Genomic DNA, 20,991 nt, shown 5'->3' on the forward strand with positions numbered 1-20,991 from the left:
CTCCGAGTCTCTTTCAGTGACACTATGGAACAGACGAAGACCCCGAGAAGAAACATCTCGTTTAAACTTTTAATATGAGTCCAGCAAACACTGTTATCACCCCCAAGGAGCAGTGAAACGGGCATGCGTTATTCATCACTTGCTCCCACTCCATTACACGGGGTGTAAATCAGACCCTCATGAACTTGCTTCCCAAAGAAAACTCTGGAATAAAACATTTATGGCCTGATTCTTCTGCCTGGTTCTGCAAAGAGGAGCAAGCAGCTTGTGCAGCCAGAGGCCCCGCGTGCCTCTCGATCTCCCTCTCGGGGAGGGCAGCGGCCAGGAAGCCCCAGCGAGGGGGGTCTGTCCTGGGAGAGGCAGCGGCCATGCCTTCTGCCCACATAACTTCAGCACTCTCAGCTGGTGAGGGGAACTGCTTGCTCGCCGCTGAAGATGGAGGCCAGAACTCACCTCCGCTGCTGCCCACAGGCCACCTGCCCCCGCAGGAGTTCCAAATTTGCTGCTGGATATTTGATCCTCACCCACAGGTTGGATCTGGCCCAGCATTCTGCTTTTGTAAATAAAGTTTTATTGGCAGCCAGCCACGCCCACCATTCACTGCGGTCTCCAGCTGCTCTGACACTGCAGGGTGGAGCTGAGTCACTGCAGCAGACACCACCTGGCTGCAAAGTCTAGATTATTCACTATCTGGCTGTTTCCTTTAGAAAGCTTGCTGCCCCTGCTCTAGGTGTCTGTGATGAGAAGATGAACCTCCTCCCCTTTCTGCCCTTGTCTTACTGGACCAATAATTGGAACCAAAAAGTGAAAGTTGTGATCAAAAGCTTAACAAGGAATTCCCACAATATTACTAAGGAGAATGGATTAAAACAGTGGAATACAGGAGGAGCGCATCCACAACCCGACTCCAGTTTGGGGAATGAAAATCTCAAAACACTAAGAGGAAAGGGGAGGTCTGTCAAGGAAGTTATAGGACCCCTTTCTCACCTACCCGGGGCTTCCCAAGCCTCAGCTAAGAAGCAACCTATCTTGCCCTAGAGCCTTTCTTCTATCAGGAAGAGACGTGGATGGCCTCCGCTCATGGCCTTCCTCACAGATCTCGCTTGCCTGTTGCCTCTGATGGTAGCAAGGCCCTGGACCCTCCTCCCTGTGCGCACCCATCAGGCCAGAGGCATCTCCGTCCTGCTTTGCATAAAAGGCACAATATTCATCCACATCCAACTGTGCATCCGTTCTGCCTTCAAACAGAAAGTGCCTCCTTTACAGGCAGTGGCTGCAGAAGGGGTGGACTTTGAAATATCCTTTTGTTCAACTCTAATTCACTGTGTCTGTCTATCCGTCCTTCTGTCTGAGAGTGCCAGTGCCAGGCACTGCCTATACAGAGAGGGAAAGCACTCTCTGCCCCAGCAAAGCTCACGGGCTGGTAGAGGGGACAGTGACGGGGGGACAAGGTCCTGAGAGCAAACCCTGCCTGGGCGTGAGGGCATGTGAGACCCCGTTTTTCTCGCCCCCTAAACCCACACTGCATCCAGATAACGCCTGTGGGGAGGGGAGGCAGGCGGTTTAGCCTGGAGCAGGAGGGCAGATGAGCTCTGGCAGAGGGAGGCTGAGGCAGTCAGGAGAACTGGGTGGAGAAGGTTCTTAGCTCCTCACAGTCCTCCCGTCTAGGGCCATCACGGGCCTTCACATCGTAGCCCTGAGGACACCGACCTCAGTGGCCTAGTTTCCTCCTGCTTTACCTGTGCTGATCAAGGCCCTTCCTTCTTTCCACCCTCTGAGGCATGGACTGTGTGCTAGTCTCCTGGTGGGCTCCATGGGGCCTACAGGTGGCCATTCACGAAAAACCTTCTGTAGATCCCTGCAGGATATGGCTTCAACAGCTGCTAGGACAAGGGAGTGGCTCTCCTATGCTGCCAGCCAATAAGTGCCCACCCAGAGCTCCCGGATGCTCTCCAAATGCCAAGAAGACCCAAGGATCTTTCCTGACTCTGCCCAAGGATGGCCTGGAGGCACAGGCAGAAACCCGTGGATCCGGTTCCTAGCTTGTCATAGCAGCAAAAGAAACGCTGCCGGCACCCTGCACTGTGATTGGCAAGCTTTGCAATCGACAAAAATCATCAGGACGCCAGGTCGCAGGCAGCCACGGTGTCCTCTGTTCCCACTTAAAGACCAGGATTGGTAAGTCACGGAGGTACAGCTATTTCCAGATTTGTAGAAGAAAGTTTTCTTGTGTAAGATTCTCACAATGGGATTTTAAAAAAATTCATCCCAGGCTCCCTTACTTTTTGTTTTGCCTCCTTATAAGGCACGTAATTAAATTCATAACTTTCTGAAAATGCTAAAAATAAGCCCAGGTGCTCCGCTATGCAGGCAGTTCGTGCTCTGCAGGTGAGAGCCAGAGCCGGAGCCAGAGGCTGCATAGGTTATAAGCAGTAAGTCTGGGGGCTGCCAGGCCTGAGGCAGGAAGGTCCTGCTTCAGCTCCTTCAGCTTTTCCCCAGCACTTCCTCCTGCTTGAAGCATCTGTCTGTCCGTCCTGTGGCAAAGATAAGACCCAGCCAACACAGGAAGCTGCACAGGAGACAAATAGCAGCTGGTGATGCATTTTAAAGTTGCCCAGAAGCTTCCATAAGGAACTCTCTTCATTTACTTCTCAGACACGAAGAGACTTGAGAAATGTTCTCTTTTGATGTTCTCCCGGCTGAATTTCAAACACTTCCCCTTCCATTGATTTTAAAGGGTATGTTCCTAATCTCCAAGGGTTGCTTATTTGGAGGTAATTTGTAAGTCATGGCGCTCTCCAGAGCAGGGAAGTTGGCAAGAGCCAGTGAAGGTGCTGGTCCTGGCTGGATGGCGAGTCAGCCTGCGTCTGACCACACTCTGGAGCCACCAAGAGCCCCTGCCCAGAGGCAGGACACTCATGAGCAGTCTTAGTGGGTGCCACGGCAGTGCAAGCATAACGTCAGAGCCACACCGGCCTTACTTCGGAAAGGTGTCGGCTCTTCCTTTGAAGCTTCCCAACCTCTGTGCTCAGAAATGCAAACTTGCTGAGTTGCAGGGAAGTGACGCCTGGGGACGGTTCTCCTCAAGGCCCTGCTGGACTCCATGTGCCCACCCCCTCAACAGGGCGGGGCTGTAGGATTGGTTTTGGCCACTGAAAAGAGCATGAGCAGAGGCTTCCTTGTGGAAACCTCATTTCTAGTTGCCTCATTTCTGCCCCTGCTACGGTCCTGGAGACATTCTACACCAGGAGTCAGCAGGCGTTTTCTGTAATGGGCTCAGTAATAAACATCTCAGGCTGTGTGGGTCTTACGAATCTCTGCCACAACTCCTCAATATCTCTGTTATGGCCTAAAAACAGCTGCGGATGATACACAAATGGGCGTGTGTGACCCTGTTCCAGCGAAGCTTTCATTTACCAAAAGAAGCAGTGGCTGGACTCAGCCTGTGGCTGTTTGCTGGTGTCCCGGGTGAGGATGGTAGAGCCAAGCCCTCTTCTGCCGGTGACTCACAGTATGAGTGAGAAGCAAGCGTCCGCAGCTTGGTGCCCTGGAGAACGTGGGCTGCTTATCACGTGATGTGGCCACTCTCAGTGATGGACGCAGGCACTCCAGAGCTGACCGCCCAGAGGGTCCTCGGGCATCTGTTTGATTTCATACTTGGTTTATGAGGAAATTTTTCTAAAATGTAATCAATCATTTCCCGATTTGATCCAATAACTTAAAAGCAAATGTGTCATAGTAGAGGTGGCCTGAATGGCTTCTTTCCCCCTCCTCTGATTATCCTTCCTTCTCCACCAGAGCGCTGACATGTGAATGATACTCCATTACGCCCGAAGCACCAGCTGAGCCTCTGACCTCTCCCAATCGCAAAGGAAGAATCCCTAGGGGTGCAAACATGAGCAGGACGGGCCAGCTGAGGCTCAGCCAGCTGCATGCCCTGGACACCTTCAGCCAGGGCCCCACAGCTGTGTCCTCTCCCCAGCCATCGATGTGTAGCCAGGCCTGTGAGGGTTGGGGAAGGTCACACAGCCTCTTAGCTACCACGCTGCTTTACGTACAAGACCATCCAATGAGGAATGCTGCTGGTGCTGTTTTGTGGCCCACCCAAGAAGGAAGCTAGCATGTGAGAGCCCCACCTGTGGGCCACTGGCACCTAGCTCCTGCCTTCAAGGACCTAAAAGCCCAGGGAGGAAGCGGGGACAGCCATACACACAAATAATGTTCCATCATGGGCACATGGGAAGTCCTGCAGGCAAAGAGATAGTGGGGGAATTGATTTGGTGGTGGAAAGGTGACATGGGGCCACAGAAAGCTGCCAAAGGGGGTGAACATGTCAGATGGCCTGAAGAGCGGGCAGGCCCCTTTCTGCACAGGTATGTGTCTGTGGTTGCCTGGTAGGTAGAATGCCATGCTGAGGGGCAGCAAAAGGGACATGGGCAGGTGGGAAGGGATTAGCTGCGGCAGTCTCGGGGAGAAACGAGCCAAGGCCAGAGCAGTGTGGGTCGCAGGCAGCAGATTTGCATGGGCTTGTGGGAGTGGAGAGTGCTGCCGGGAGCTGGAGAGGCAACCAAGGACCAGTCTGAAGGCTCTCCAGAACCTTCCAAGGGACTCAGCAGGGAACTCAGGGGCAGGGAGTCAGCGTTGGGGAAGACGAAGAGTGTTAGCTCAGGGCACCTAAGGACAGTGGTGACTCCTTGAAGAGCAGATGGAACACAGAAGGGGAAGCAGGTTTGCGGAAAGAGGGGTGTCATCAGTTGCTCCTGGCATGCACTGAAGTCGAGGCGTCTCTCCAGGAAGCCAGCAGGTAGTTGGAGAAGAGAATCTGTAGTTTGAAAGAGGTGCCGGCAGGCAGAGTTTAGGGACGTTGGCTGGGGTTCTGGAGAGGGTGAGCCCCCATGGGTGAGTGTGCCCAGGATGGGAAGAGAAGGCGGGGGGCACTGGTATCTGTGTAGATGTAGAAGCTAGAAAGAAGGTCTGGCAGGAGGGGCCGGGACAGGGCTGCACTGGAAAGAAGAGTCACAGATCAAAGGGGACAGGCTCAGGAAGGGGTGCTGTCCACAGCGTCAACTGCTGTCAAGAGGTCAAGATGGTGGATGACGAAGGAGGACACTGGGCAGGGCACTGGTAACTGTGGCTGGGTCAGCTTCAGCAGCAGGGGTGGTGGACAAGATCAGACTGCAGAGAGTCGAGCACATCCAGGGGAAAGAGGAAGCAGTAGGTCAGTGAGAGAAGAATGGGACTGGGCCTTCCACAGAGGCGCTGGGAGGGCACCCAGTGGGAGAAAGGTCAGCTCTGCTTGGCCGCCAGCCTGGGCTGCACCCCACCTGCGCAGGCCCTGTGTTCCCGTGGCAGCTTCTGGGAGGCGCCCAGCGGCAGCCCCAGCAGCTCCTTGGCCACCGTGACTGTGCCTGTGGCCGGCCTAGGCCTGGCAAAGCTTCCTTCTAGCCCCCACTCCCACATCCTTCTGTCCCCCGTCCCTGCCCCTGCAGAGTAGCCGCTGAGACTCCCAGTCTCCAGCCTGTAGCATTTCCCACATGGCTACTCCGAACCCAGGCACTGGCCTGTTCTGCATCGGCACCTCCCTCCCCGCCGGGTCTCAAGCTCACCTTACACAGCTCCCAGCTCTCTCCTCTGTTTCACAGCTCTTCTTTTTCAGCATTCTCATCAACAAAGCCTCAGCCTAAAGCCCTTTCCGGCAAAGAGCTGGGCAGTGGATATTTCAGGCTGTGTGGGTGTCAGAGTCTCTGACGCTTTTTCTTCTCCTTCCTTTACTTCTTCCCCTCCTTCCCATCCTGCAGTGGTCTCGGCCACACCCACTCCTTACCCACCGCCAGCCTTCCAAAACCTCCAAGACCCAGCACAGCACCAAGCCAGAGATGGGCTCTTGGAGCAGAGAACAGTGACTAGAGATGATGTGTCTGGTATCTGGCGCCTTGGGCTGGTGATTCATTCCCTGATTCCCTGAGCAGCAGAAACAGCCACCACAGCCAACGCTCAAGGTACACCTACCAAGGAGGGCGGCCCGCACGCATCCCCTCACTCTACCCTCGCAACGACCATGAGGGTGTGGGGGGGCACAGCTTGGCTCCATTGAACAGACAGGAAGCAGAGTTTCTAGGAAGTCAGGCAGCTTTCCCAAGGTTGCAGGTACAAGGATAAGTGCTCAACCTGGCCGTCTGGCTCTGGAGGCTGGCTCTTAACTGCAGGGCTCCAAGAGGTTCAGCAACTCTCCTGGGGTGACACAGTTAGAGAGAGGGAGCCCGCACCTCCACCCCAACACCCTGTCCTGTGCGCTGCACTGAGCCTGGCCTCAGCCTAAAACAAAAGCAAAGCAGGGGCACTTTACGGAACACTGCAGGGACCTGCTGGCATTCTCCTGCGCGTCTCCTTTGGCTTGAGGTCAGCCCTGTGCATTTTTACAGAGCAAACTGGAAAGTTAAGTGATATCCGTGTCCTGACAGCACTCCTAACAGCCAGGGTGGGGCCCTGGAAGGCCAGGGAGGGCTGGCACGGAAGCACGGCCCTGAGGCGTCACCTCCACCCGGGGGGGGGCCTCAGCTTCCTCATCTCTGAAGTAGAAATAATGAACGACTGGCTCACTGTGGGGTGAGGTGGGCCATACAACCGGGGAAGCTGAGAAGTGATGCAAGCCAGGACAGAGAAAGTGAGATCAGCAGAGGAAGCTAAAGGAGAGATGGGGACAGGCAAACCACAGATGCATCCCCGACAGCCGTGGGGAGATGGCCAGCCTCGGCCAGCACGGGGCTCTCAGGCTGTGCGCCCAGGCTTCATGGTGCTCAGGCACTCTGAGAAGCAGGGAAGTGTCCTCTGTGCTTCAGACTCATTTCTGAAGCATTCTTCCTTTCTATTTTAAGACAACACCAAAGAAAGAGCAAAACCAGTCCATTACAGCGAGAGCCCCTTAATTCGGCCAGCTGAGGGGCTTCCTCATCCACATCCCCCCACCAACCCTGACTGTGGATCAACTGCAGTCGATGCATTGGACAGCACAGTGCCCAGCAAACAGCTAATCTCTACTCCAGCTGGCTGCGTTTCCAGGGCAGACACCTGCTGTTTGGACCTTTCTACAGAACCCAGTGCAGTGTTCAATGAGGATTCAGTAACTGTCGGGGACCATACCATGCTCACCCCAAAAGTAAACGCACTGGAACACACAACGCACGATCTGAAATCCTCTGCTCCCCATGGCCCAAAAGTCCTGGTCCAGATGACCAGCCACGCACACTTCACCAGCCGGTCTTCACCTACAGCCCCAGTCGCCAGGTGCCAAGAATTCATCCTGTCAGTCAAGATATTCTTTATCACAGCCTGAATGGACACGCTGGGTCCTGAGGGGACTATGAAAGGCAGGGGACTGGATGCTGCAGTGGCCCTTGCTGGGGCCAGCATTGCCCCATGCTGTGGGCACCAAGGAGCCTGGGGTTGCAGGCCTTCCTGCTCTGTCCACTCCACGTTTCCCAAGATGGCAGTGCTGGCATGCGAGAGGCCTCTGCTTGTGGATGAGCGCATGCACACAGCAATGCTGAATTTCTCCAGGCCAATGATCAAAGCCGACGTGCCATGCCACCCACTAACCACAGAATCCTGAGTCTGGACTCCCTCTCCCGGGGTGTGGCCAGCATGGTGGGGAAGAGAATCCCTGAAGCACTGTGGTCACAGAAGGACCTGAGTCTGGCTCGCCTTGGCTGCCACGGGCCAGTCCTCAGGCCAAGCACTTCCTGGTCAGACACACATGGCCAGCAAGGTGGTAGGAACCAGGAAGGCAGTGCAGAGCAAGGGCAGACCGGGAGGGCTTGGTCTCTGGGCACATCCAGACCATAGCAGGACACTGGAGCCCACAAGGGCAGCACGTACAGCTCACACCTGCACCAGGTGCCCCTTCTGTCTCCCAGCAGCTCAATTAAATCAGGACAGGGAGACAGGCGGCATCTGCTTTATTTGACCTCTTGCCCTTTGAGGTGACCCAAACTAAAGTCAGGAGCCTGGCCATGACTTTCACTTCAAGTCGAACTGCTGGTAAATGGATCCCAGAATCCCAGTCCCACTAATCCCTAATTCCAATCCCTGTGGAGCCAGGTAGTATGCAAATTAATAGAAACATCTGTTCCCTTCCTGCCCCAGTAGACATCAGACTGCAGATGGCTTAGAAAGGTTCCCTCTGCTTGTTTTAACACACAGGCCATGGCAACATGAGACGCTGGTGCAGATGAGGATGCGGGAAGGAGAGGAAACCAGATCCTGCACCTGCGTGTGCTGAGCCCACATCTCAGGGGCCTGCGGGAAAGTGGTGGAGAAGATGCCCCTGGCCCTCTTGGGACACAGCAGCAGCTTTGCAAAGCTCATGGGCCCTGTGGGCTCCCTTTTTAGAACTCCCAAGGAACACCAAGGGCAGCTTTGGACATATTACCCACAAACTACAGGACACAGGCCAGACCCTTGTGGGGGTAGGTGCTGGCCTGGCAGTTCCAGGGCCACCTCTGGCTGGTGATCAGGAAGAAGGGCCCTCCCTCTGGTTGATGGGGGTCCCCGACTACAGTGAGAGTGGCCTTTGCTCTTCTAGGAGGAAGGAGACAAAAGACCTACCCAAGTGATACACAAGGGCCAGGCCGCTGCTCCTCAGTCCTCTCCTTAGGGGCACCCCTCAAACCTGCCGCAACTTCCCTTTGAGCCAAATTTGTTTCACAACACAACTTTCGACTGTTCACATCGCCAGTAGCCGCTCAGGGTGCCAAGGAGGGACCCCAGCTCTGGGCCAGAGTTACCACAATTTGTCGTTGGTGACAAACAGGGTGAGCTCCCCGAGTCTTAGCACCACCATGACAACCTGCCTGGTGTCCAGGATGTTTGAGCAAAGAATAAGCAAGACTCTTCCAAGAGCCACTGCTTGTGGCTTTACCCCCTAGATGTGCACACACACACGGAGCACAGCCACACTGGCCCGACACTGAGTTACCATGCCCCTCCCAGGCATTTCCAAATAGGAGGTGCTCAAGAAGAATTTAGCCCAGGTCAGGAGTGGAGTTAGGGTTGAGACCAAGGTTGTGCTTTTCCCCATAAGGAAAATGCACCAGCAGCCCCCGTGGCTGTTCCTTGGGGAACGTTCCCAGGCACAGGCTGTGGAAGCTTCCAGGCAGTGGGGTAACCATGGGGGCAGATGACTGCACGGTTACGGCTCCAGATACTACAGCACCCATTCCAGACCACAGTCTCAGCCGCCGATGAGAGCTAGCGTTTGTGTGTGTGTGCACACCTATGCGTGCAGGTGAGTGTGTATCCACCAATATGTGTGTGCATGTATAAATGTCTACATGTGTGCACGGGTGTTATGTGTGGGTGTTTATGTGGAAGGGAAGCATATAAGTTCACAAGTGTGTGCATGTGTGCACAGGTGCATATGTGTATATGCATGTGTGTGTGCATGTGTATGTGCAGCTGTGCACCTGGAGGGGTGTGTGTGTAAATGCACGTGTATGCATGTGTATGCATGTGGAGGGGGTGCATATAAGTGCACATGTGTGCACAGGTGTATATGTGTATACGTGTGTGTGTGTGTATATGTAGGTGTGCATGTGGATGGCGGTGTAAGTGCACGTATATATGCAGATATATGTGTGTGCCATGTGTATGTGTGAGTGCACATGTGCATGGGAGTGCATATGTGCGGGTGTGCATGTGCTCAAGTGTACATGTAATGTGTGTATGTGCGCACATGTGTGCATGTGTGTGTAGGCTGATGTGGCACATCTAGATCACACGGCCCTCCAGAAGCTCAGCAATTTTTAAGACAATTCTCTGTATAAAGTTGTCTGAGTTCACTGTGATTTTGAACAAGACAGTTCTCCCCAGCCAGTTGCTTATGGGTGTCTCCTCCAGGATTCCCCGCACATCAGTGCCCTTGCTCTGAGGCGTGTCCAGGGCAGCCAGAGGGACTCTGGAGGGAATGTGGAGTGTGGTGGTGGGTGGGCCACTGGATGGGAAGCAGCAGCGCAGGGAGAAATGGCGTGGGCACCATCGTGTGGGCACCTTGGGCTCACCCATGCACACCTGCCACAGTCCAGAGGAGGTCTGAGGACAATGGCACAGGAGTGTGACTGCAGGGTCGCCCTGTCAGGCACTTAGAGAGCCCCTTCCATCTCCGGCTGCAGTCTCTGCATTCATAAAAGGGAAACTTGCCCAACTCCTGCCCTGTGCATGGCACTGTGAAGGGTCTTGTCAGAGTTAAAGGCAAGTACTTACTAAATATTGTACATTATTTTTAAAATTTTTAAATCAATTTATTTTGTTTTATTGATTGACTGGTTGCTTGTAGAGACAGAGTCTTGCCCAAGCTGATCTTGAACTCTTGGCCTCAAGCAATCCTCCTGCCTCGGCCTCCCAAAGCACCAGGATTACAGGCATGAGCCACTGTGCCCAGCCTTTAAATGCTTTGCTTTGGTTACTTCAATTTACAAAAAAAACTAGTGGAAATGGAGTCTAGAAATAGAAGGTATCTGTAGAAACAATGGTAATGAAAGTACTCAACAATAGTTTATTCTGGTTCTGAGCTCTGGCTCTTTCTTTCTCTTGAAAGGGAAATTAGCAAACATTGCAGAGATGCTAAAAATATGCTAGCACTAAGCTAGCACTCTTCCAGGACATAATCAGACATTCAGAAGCCAAATGACATGGGAAAGAAAAACCTTGTCATGAGGTGGGTGGGTATTACTCAGACATTCCCTGGACCACTGAGAATCAGCTCACACACCACTAGGCCATCTTCTGAACCAGGTAGGGCACACTCACCATTCTCCACACTTCTGATGGGGGGCGGGACCCAGTGCCAGGTAGCCAGGGGCAAACCCCGCTCAACCCCAAAGGGCAGTTCTGGGGTGGCCTCCATGCTAGTTGAGGAACAGGGAGCACTGCACATGGAGCTGAGGATAGAACCCCAGAGAACCCAGGGATGCCTGCCCTGGCCCGCGGGATGTTACCTGGGTGGCAGCAGCGCATGACAGATGAGCAAGGTCTCCAATCCTGGCCGCGGCTCGGGGATCGCTGGAGCTGATCAACACTGGAGCACTAATTTCCATGGAATGCCTGTGGCTGGCAGCCTGGGAGGATCTGTGTGTCACACTGAGCGCGGTGAAGGAGTGGCGTTTCTTGGTGTTCTTCTTGCCATCCACACGCCGCTGAAAGGCACTGACCGCCCCTGAGCTGCTTAAAGTGGGACTTGGGGCCATGCTGGCCACAGCGCCAGAGTCAGAGGGCAGGGAGGCATTGCAGCTGGATGCAGCGGCTGGGCACGGCTTGTCCATCTCAATGAGCTGCTTGGCGGAGTCGTTGAGCTGAGTGAGAAAGGGGAGAGCGGGGGCTTCATTAAATCATGGTCACGTGCCACACCAGCCCTCTGCACTCTCCAGGCCACGTTCCCATTCACAACCTGGCAATGTGTTCAAATCGGTCAGACGGCAGGGAAAACACAGCAGAGGCTGGTGGGGTGGCATAGGTTTTATTGACAAGGTTTTTGGAGCAGCTCAAAAACCCCAGGAGCCATGACGGAGAGAGGGGACTCATAGAGAGGAAAGTGTTTTCCAAGGGCCAGTACCTTGTCTCCCCAATCTTTTCAACTGCTGGCCATTTCTGGCATGCATGGTGCAGCCCTGCAGACAGTGAGGGACCAGGGACAAGACGGGAAGGAAGCCCCGCATCAGAAGACGTGGGCTGGCCCTGCATGCTCCACAACAGCAGGTTCCCGGCCTGCCCTGAGCACTGCAGGTCCCCGGAGGAGATTTCAAAACATGTGACTGGAATGCACTTTCTAATGGCCGGTGACCAGCTGTGGCAGGGGAGTCTGCTCTGGTCAGCATGAACCACGGAAGCTCTTTTCAGTAACCGCCTCCCCTCAGGCCGTCAAGCCCCAGAAGCTGGCCTTGAGTGCACCCCAGAAGTGTCAATCATCTGTCATCTTGAGTGATTTGGCGAGTCTCAGGACATGAATCCTTCCCACATCTCCCACCTGTTCTACAAGATAGCAGGCATTTTGTGCAGCGAAGAGTTTGACGAAACTCTGATCCTGGGTGGTGCTTATCAGGAAAGGTGGCATGAAGATTCAAGTCCATGAGCAACTGGGGAAGAAATCCTCCTGGCCGGCTAAGCCACATCCTTCCTCTCAGAGCTGCAGCATCGCCTGGAGGGGCTGGGAGGGGCAGCCCAGGCACACCCACTGGGGGAAGGTCCGTGAATTACACAGCCTGGGGAGGTACCAGCTGTGAGAAAAGGCTCCCTGGGCTGGTGCTTGGGGCCTGGTAGGTCAATTCACCACCTGTGAGTGACAGTGTCCCCTGATCCTACACCTGGAGGAAGTTTCCCACTCGGTTGCCCAATGGAGCCCCTTCCTCCTTAGGCTGTACTCGGCTCAGCCTAAGTGCATACCTATATGGGGAGCTGGCAGTGATTTGAAAGAATAAAGCAGAGGGAACTCTTTACTGTGTACACAGAGGTGGCTGAGAAGAAAATATGATACTAGAGTCAGCATGGGATGATTGCTACAAGCTGGGTTAAGCAAATGCCATCAGGCTGGGTAAATGCCTGTGAGCTTCCACTCTTTCTCCCTCACCTTTCCAGAAGTAGCAGAAGGAACTGAGTAAATGCCAGCTGCCCTCTGGGCAGACCTCCCTGGAGGAGCACAGAGCTCGGGGCAGGAGGAAGCGGGAGCCGTCTCTGAGTTTTCTCCTCACCAAGCAGAAACTGAGCAGGGTGGGGTGGTTGTGTGCAGGGCTGGCACATTCTGTCTGCCAGGGTACTGTTTTGGGTTTGGGGCCCACAGGGTCTCTGCAGCAGCATGACTGGGCTGTGTGCTGTAGGGCACCACAGAGGCACCTAGGCCAGTGGCCAAAGGGCTTTCCAAAAACTGCAGGTAGGCCACTGAGGGGCAGTTTGAAACCTTCATGGGAAAAACGGGACTCAGCAGTTGTCGGGAAATACTTACAGGATTCAGAAAGGAAGAGGAGAGAGGCAGTGAGTCAGTGAAATCCATGAAGGTGGGAAGACCATAGCAGGCAAGTGAAGGACCACATGAGCCACTGTGGACGTGCAGGCTACCTGGGGCAGTCACATCCGCTCTGTGGCCAGCCATGGGTGTACACTTGGCATAGGCTAAGGATATAGGCTAAGCCCTGGCATGGGAGGCCAGCAGGTGCCAGGAGGGGCCTGTCCCCTACACCTACCAGGAGTTGAGTCTGATGTCAGCCTCGTCTAGGAGACTCCCCTCAATGCTGTGAACCAGTGAAGGGAGACGCCAGGTCTCACCCAGATACAGAGCTAGCATTTGCAACTGGTAGCACCTTGATGAGTTAAAAAAACAAAAACAAAAAACCCAGAAGCCCTGCTGAGTTTAAGTGGCATGAGAAAGGGCGGCCCCATCACAGGGCTGCTCCAGGCAGGCCGAGCAGATCACAGGAGCAGATCACAGGAGCAGAGGAGCAGGACGGCTGCAGGTTCCAGCTACCTTCAGACCCGGCCCAGGCACATGGCTGTCAGCGTTTCCACTACAAATATCTGCCTTTCAGAGGAAGGTTACGAAAAACCTCACTCCGGGCTCCAACATGTGTGATCTAAATCCAGGATTATTTCCTTTGAAATGTTTCCTCCAACCAGGCTCAGCTGTTTTGCTCAATTTTATGGCTGTATTCATTTGCTTCCTCCTAAGCGCTACTCAGAGAACAAACCAGTGCCTGTTCCCTCCCACAGCCCTCCGTGGGGCTCTCCAAATACCTGAGAGCCAGCTTCCTGGACCCCAGTGTTCTCTGCCCACTTGACAGGGTCTAGAGGAAGACAGAGCAGCAGGGCACAGTGAGCGCGGTCCTCCATTCATCTCACTCACTGGCATGGGAGCACGTTCTAAACACACCTGCCACGCACCTGCATTTGGGACATCATTACACAGCAATCATGGCAGCAATAATGCTGAGGCCAGGCTCAAATGATTCCCTTTTCCCCAAAGGAACAGGCCTGGAGTGTTTCACTTAGTCCCCCTGTGACTGTTGAGTTGGTACTGAAAACTGTTTTCAAAATCAGGAAATCCAAGCACCAACAGGTTGTTGTACGCACATCCAGAAAAGATGGGGCCCTGATCTGAATGTCAGCGTAGACTTCCAGGATCCCTATTCTCATCAGGGGCCACAGCAGCCAGGAGCACGGTGCCTGGCCCCTCAGCAGTGCCACATGTCACTGAGCACTGGGCGGCCACCAGCACGTGTCCCTGAGAGGCTGCTCACAAGTGACCGCACCGTGCCCCCTTCACAGCAGAGACGGAGACTGAGGGTGGGGAGGCAGCATGCATCCCTCATGCCTTAGCAACCCCAGCCCAAGGCCGGTGCTGAAAGTGAAGGCAAAAAGCTTCCATCAAGATAGGCAGCTTCAACAGATGGCAGGAGAAGTAAGAACTCCTGCCTCAAAGAAGAAAGTCCTCAATGCTTCATCCAAAGCTTCAGCATCCCCAGCAACCCTGCAGCAGCCAGGCAGGCGAACCGCTGCCAAGGGGTCTCCTAGGAAGAGGAGTGGTTAGGCTGTATCCTGTTGACTCATCTCTGCTTCTGAGCCAAGGGGCTTCTCCATGGGCCCGTTTCCTCCTGCCCTGTGCAGTCTTCGTTCTGGAAGTACAGAGTGGACTAACCCGGAGGGCCTTAACACGCTGATGCACCTCTACATGCATGGGACTGAGGGGTCATTTTCCACCCACCACTGGGGACCAGGTTTGCCAGACTCACACAGGCCATGGAGTCCCAGGCACTGCTACAGATCTGTGACTTGATCCTGGGACAAAACTCACCATCTGGGCAAGTTTTCATTGTCTGCACAACAAGCTCCAATTAGTCACGTCATAAAGCTGGGCCTAGATTTGGCACCAGTGCCATCCCAATCAAAAGGCCCCTCACCAGCCACACACATCCTTGTGGGCCCATGGTCACGGGACGCCCTCGCCTGCCGGTACCTGTGCGGGACGGCAGCTCTCGTGCACCCATTAGGAGCAGCCGCGCTTTCCCAGCTCCTCACTATGCAAGCTGGTGCAGACTTGTCTCGCACACAGGCCTCCATGCTGCAGGGAAGCCCGGCGGCTCTGCCCTCCCGTGTGGTATGGATTCGGCCCGAGGGTGCACCCCTTCCCAGCAAGGTGCCATCTGGAAAGGAAAGGACTCCAGTGGCTCTATCTGCATGTGGGGTCACCTTGTTTGTTCATCAGGTGGACACCGCCCTCCTACATGGATGTGCACACACATAACCAATGCACCCAATAACTACACTTTTCACGTTTTTTAATGGAAAGAGAACACATTTTCATCTTCCATACAAAATGGAAACAAAATGATAACTCAATATTTTAAACGTCTTGGCAACTTTATCTATTCATCATGAGGACTGCTGCTGGTACCTGGGCAGGAGTTTGCCCATCCCAGGGCCTGCCCCCGTTCTGGGGACCCTCTGCAGGGGCTGATACTCCTGGGAACATGAAACTGGATGGGGTGGGAGATTAGCTCAAGTGAGCAGTGCAGTCTTGTCCATGGGACAGTAAAGACTGGGCCAGGGATCACCATCCCACAGGGGACTCCGCTCATCACCCTATGGCCTCCGTGACATCGAGTGGCTGCCTCCTGGCTCAGCAAAGCCCCTCTGAACACTTTGTCACCCCAGCTTTCTTAGGTTAGATGTGATTTTCTTCCACAACCACTTTCTAACCACAGAACTGTCTAGAAAGGTAAGAAAAGCTGAAGCGTTTCTTCCATCCATCCTTTAAACAGTTCTACAGAATGGGCTCTTGGTTTAGAGTGTGCTGCAGCCTTGTGGCTGCGTCCGAGGGTGGGGCTCGGACTCTCTCCCCGCAGCTCCTGGAGCCATGGGTCTCCTAACTCCGGTGGGGAGGTGTGGCCAACCCGGGGATTTCAGCACTGGGTCCATCACAGCGCCAGAGTATAGTCACCCCAAACCCCTGGGTCTGATTGAGGAGACTTTAAACTGAATGTATGCAGGGGGATTTTTTTTTTTTTTTCCCTTAAAAAAGGAGTAAGATTGGCAAGCCAGTCATGAGGGAGGGCAGCAGCTATAACATCAAAAGAAGAGCAGTGGTATGGGAGGTGCCCAGCTAAGCAAGAAAAATGGCGCAAAATAGCTGTGTCCCCTCGGGCCCCTGCCCTGACCCAGAGTGGAGGAAGAGCAACCTCAGCACCGAGCGACAGGGCTTGTGAGCGCGATACAAGGGAGGGAACGTGTCCTGAAACCCACATCTTGGTGGAAATCCAGGAAGCCAAGGGTGCAAGCAGGAGGGCAAGTGCTCACAGTTTAACAAGAAGGCAACACATGACTCTTTTCATGGATGTGCTATTCAGAAAACAAAACGGACTGAGCGCCTACCATGTCCTGGGCTCTGCTCAAAGGCCTGCTCTAAAAGAGTTTCTATTTCAGTGCACACTGAACAACCTGGGGATCCTTCACAGAGGCCAACTCCGGCTCAATAGGTGTGGGCTCGTGCCAAGTTTGTGCATTTCTTCTAGCTCCCAAGAGACGACGCTGCTGTTCTTTGCAGATGCCGTCGCAGTAGCAAGCTTCGAGAACACTGTTTGCAAGCTCAGGTTCCCAATGGCAGCACCCTCCCTGAGAACCCTCTATGGACCAGACTCTCGTGTTTCAGAGACTCCTGTGGGGCATTTGCCTTCCTCTGAAGCTTCCACTCTCATGGCTGAGTGTGGCAAAGGCCACCACGGCTGGCTGCTGGCCTGAGAGCGTCACAAACTCAGCAGCAGATGAAGAATGGCCTTTGCCTGCCTGACGCTTTTGTTGGGAGACATCTCGGGAGCTTCCCCTCACTGAGACGGGCAGGCAAGATGGTTGGGCTGGGCTTCGATCAGCACTTGCCAGTTGTAAAACACATCATTCTTCAGGAGACTAAGCAGGAGTGGTGGAGAGGGAAGGATTCCCTTTAACACTGGGTTCCTTCACCCTCCTCATGGGCACCCCTCATCCTGAAGGGTTGTGTGTGGAACACTCCCAGAGCCTTTAAGGAGAAAGGCTGCCAAAACTGGGGACTCTTGGCCAGTGACTAAGCTGGTAAGAAGCTAGGGAGCCGGGCGCAGTGGCTCACGCCTGTAATCCCAGCACTTTGAGAGGCCGAGTGGGCAGATCGTGAGGTCAGGAGATCGAGACCATCCTGGTTAATATGGTGAAACCTCATCTCTACTATAAAAACAAAAAACAAAAAAAACAAAAAATTAGCCAGGCGTGGTGGCGGGCACCTGTAGTCCCAGCTACTTGGGAGGCTGAGGCAGGAGAATAGCTGGCGTGAACCCGGGAGGCAGAGCTTGCAGGGAGCTGAGATCATGCCACCGCACTCAGCCTGGGTGACAGAGCGAGAGTCCGTCTCAAAAAAAAAAAAAAAGGAAGAAGCAAGGGGCCTGGTGACCACCCCTGGCCAAACCGACTTGACCTTCATCCCCACATGTGCCCATCAGACCCTCATATCAACCATCTGAGGTGCAGCAATGTGGCCATTTCACAGATGAGGAAACTGAGGCTCAGAGAGGTTAAGTGACCTGTTCCAAGTCACACAGTGAACAAGCAGCACCATTGTCACTGCTCACTCCTTTTCTGAGATGTCTCATTGACTCTGCTGCCATCCCCTCGTCACTGCAGAGCATGAGGAGGCCCCTCCCCTCTCGCTACATCTTGATGTAAAAAACAGAATATATTCACTGAGGTATACCTATGCCCTTGACTATTGGAATGGGTTGGGTACGTTTTAGAGATTCAAATGTGGGTCTTTAAAAATCAGGCCTTTTTGGGCTGGGTACAGTGGCTCATGTTTATAAACTCAGCACTTTGGGAGCCCGAGGCAGGCAGACTGCTTGAGTCCAGGAGATCGAGACCAGACTGGGTAACATAGTCAGACCCAGTCTCTGTAAAAAATAAAAATTAGCTGGGCATGGTAGCATGCGCCTGTGGTCCTGGCGACTCAGGAGGCTGAGGTGGGAGGATCACTTGAGCCTGAGAGATCATGCCACTGCACTTCAGCCTGGGTGACAGAGCAAGACCCTGTCTTAATTAAAACAAAAATCAGACCATTTTTGGGGAGGTTAAAGATGACATGAGAAGTAGGTCAGGCCAATTCTCATACGGGACAGATGCCAGCTATAGTTACCAAGGGTGGGTAGCCGTTCTGTTCCCTTCCCTTTGTTCACAGAAGTAGTGGCCTCAGAGGCCTGTGGACAATGCCAAACTCTTATTTCCTGGGGACATCGAACCCCAGGCATCTATAGAACGCTGGTGCCAGCACTCTGGACTGATGCTCCCTGCCTGGCCACAAGCCGTGGCCACGCAACTGCTATGGGAGAAGCTTCTACCCTGGAGGAGATTCCCTCCTTGGAATTACAGTTGGACGGAGGCTGAGCAACACTAGAGCACTGCAGGAGTGTGCTGGAGGCCTGCGTGAGGCCGCCAGTCCCGTCAGAGCGAGGCCCCGAGCCCGTGGGTGACCCACATCCCTCCAGCACACGGCAGATGTGCCTTTCCCATCCTGTCCTCTTAGTGTTTGCATTCTAGCCCTGGTCCTCGTCCTGTGATGGCTGAAGCATACAGGTCAGGCTGCTGTCAGGCTGCCCAATGGGCCGGCAAGTTGAGGTGACTATTTGGATAACTGAAGTTTAAAACGCAGGTGCAGGCAGACCTGCACTGCACAAATGGCTGCCTAGTTTTACATGTAAAGCCCGAGTACAGGCAAGGCTTTTGGAAGAGCTGATGTCTAAAAAGCTTGAGGAGGGAGTCGGAGCGAATGGTTTTCATTTTAGCCCCCTCTTATCATGGACTGGACAAAGCCCTGTCCCTGTCAGAGTGGTCCCATGAGAGGCAGGTGGCACCCATCCACCTCATCTGCCTTGGGGTGCTAGCTGCTTGGGGGGTAGTTGGCCAAGCTGTAGACCGGTTTGTGGAGCCTGTCCGCCTACCCCAGCTGTCACACAGCCCACAGTGGCATTCACGTCGGGACCCTCCAGAGAATTCAGCAGCCGCCCTCTGCCAGCACCCTATGACATGGCACGTGAATCTGCATACCCTGGGCCAGGCTCATCTCATAATGGGGCGCCCAGGAAGCAACCACCCCTGTGGTCCCCCAAGCCAGCCCTCAAAACCAAGGTCTGCCAAAGAATCTTCAGCGGCCCTGCGGCTAACAGTCAGTGCCTCCTTCCTCATCCGAGAGTCCCTGGGTCTCTCCAGCACAACCAGAAATGCTGACCGCACCCCTACTTGCACCTCTGTCATAGTTACGTCACCCTCCCTGGATCCCCCCCTAGTCCTCACAGGGAAATGATGCTCCACCTGCTTTGAGTCTAACCTCTTGATATTGGGTGATGTATCCCTCCTGCACTGGCAACCACACTGTCATTTCAGTATTAAGACCTGCCAGAAGGAAGATTCCAGGACTAAATAAGAAAACAGAAAACTTCACGCATTTGCTAGAAATGTGTGAAAATCCATAAAAGGTCCAGGAGCAGCAGAACGACCTGATGAGCCCCTCAGCAGGGGTGCCCTGTGAGCAGAGGGACCACTGATTAGAAGTTTCCAGACTGGGATAAGGACCCTGTGATAATTTTACCTGAAGATGAACTTAAAAGGAGATAAACTGGTAGTTTATGGGCAAAGAAGTGTGTGAAGGGCACCATTTATTCTCCACTTTCTCCAAGAACTGCTGCAATGAAAGTCTCTCTGTTGGGACAGTGAAGAGACCTCAGACCCCTAGCAGCAGGTGGCGACCCACATGGCCTCCGGTAGACACTTAAATCCTGGGTGAGCACCTCCAGTGGGGTGTGTGCTGCACATGGATTTCTGACCATTTTGAACCTGAGGACCAAAGTGATTAATTTTCCAGGGCCCTTCTGCCTTAGAAGTCACAGATCTCAGGTGGGTGAGGAGGAACAAGGGGAGCAAGAGGTGTGGCTGGCACAGATTCAGGAGAAGGCAGATGGCTGCTCCACCCAAAGGGCTCCTAGGGCTGGGCCAGCCACAGCCCAGGCAGGTGGGCTCTGACCTGTTCTCTGACAGTGCACCCCCATCAGGGAAGCATTTCTGCACATTTATATTCTAATGCACCAAGACTCGTTCGCATTATACGTATGTAATGTGTATCTTTTGGTGTCTTTATCTAGTGGACCAAATAATATATTTGATTACCAAAAATATATAAAATAAGCATATACAAAATAGAAATTAAAGGTAACAAGTTAAAGTTTGCAACAAGTTTGAATAGTAGTTCTCACGTTTTCTTTGCACAGAGTGGCGCGCACCCCACCTTGGAGATCTTTGGCTTAGGGCAGTGGTTTTCAAACGATCCACTGATTGGGTCCTGACCGGCCTTTTTAAGGAACGGAACAGAATACATATTGGCATGTGTCCATGTGGTATGGAAGTAGCTTCACAGACCATTTCTCTAGGCTCACACACTCATGCAGTGTGCCCTCAGTCAAGATGTCAAATGCAGTGTCACTGTGGGTCACACCCACAAAGACAGAAAGCCGTTGGCACCCAGGGGAGATGACAGACATTTCCTCCAGCAGACATAAAAGTCCCTCTTCTCTCTGTTGGCACAGGGTGTGAACCTGATGCTCAAGGAGGGGGGCCTGGCCCGTGCTTGGCGCTCTTGCTGAGGACCAGGAGGGGCCCAGCAGCTGACTCAAAACCCGCAGGCACCTGAGGCTGGGACTGGATGTCCGTGTGTCTGCAGGTGCGCCCACCTGTGTTCTATGTGCAGCTTCTCTGGGACAGGAAACCAGCTTCCAAGGTTGGTGAGTGACACCTGAACTTATCCCGGCCTGTGTGGCCTTGGACCTATGATGCTGCATGCGGTGGGCTCCTGGTGTAGCTGGAGGGATGGTGCACTGGGCTGTGGTTTACAGGACACCAGCCAGACTATCATGGTGGCTGTGCACTGCAGCCCTCATGTTCTCACCTGCT

The 20,991-nt window shown here is 53.8% G+C and overlaps 1 protein-coding gene across 1 annotated transcript in view; it reads right to left on the bottom strand.

Annotated features, from left to right (window-relative positions):
• SH3RF3 (SH3 domain containing ring finger 3) overlaps nt 1–20,991 on the bottom strand; it is a gene marked incomplete at its 5' end in the record, with an annotated part of 156,937 nt that overhangs the window by 94,306 nt on the left and 41,640 nt on the right. Inside the window, one exon of the mRNA XM_011980555.1 lies at nt 10,992–11,345. Coding sequence (XP_011835945.1) covers nt 10,992–11,345 — 354 coding nt within the window. The remainder of the gene's footprint in view (nt 1–10,991; nt 11,346–20,991) is intronic.

Source organism: Mandrillus leucophaeus, unplaced genomic scaffold (assembly GCF_000951045.1).
Source record: "Mandrillus leucophaeus isolate KB7577 unplaced genomic scaffold, Mleu.le_1.0 Scaffold214, whole genome shotgun sequence".
In the NCBI taxonomy this organism is placed as follows: domain Eukaryota; kingdom Metazoa; phylum Chordata; class Mammalia; order Primates; family Cercopithecidae; genus Mandrillus; species Mandrillus leucophaeus.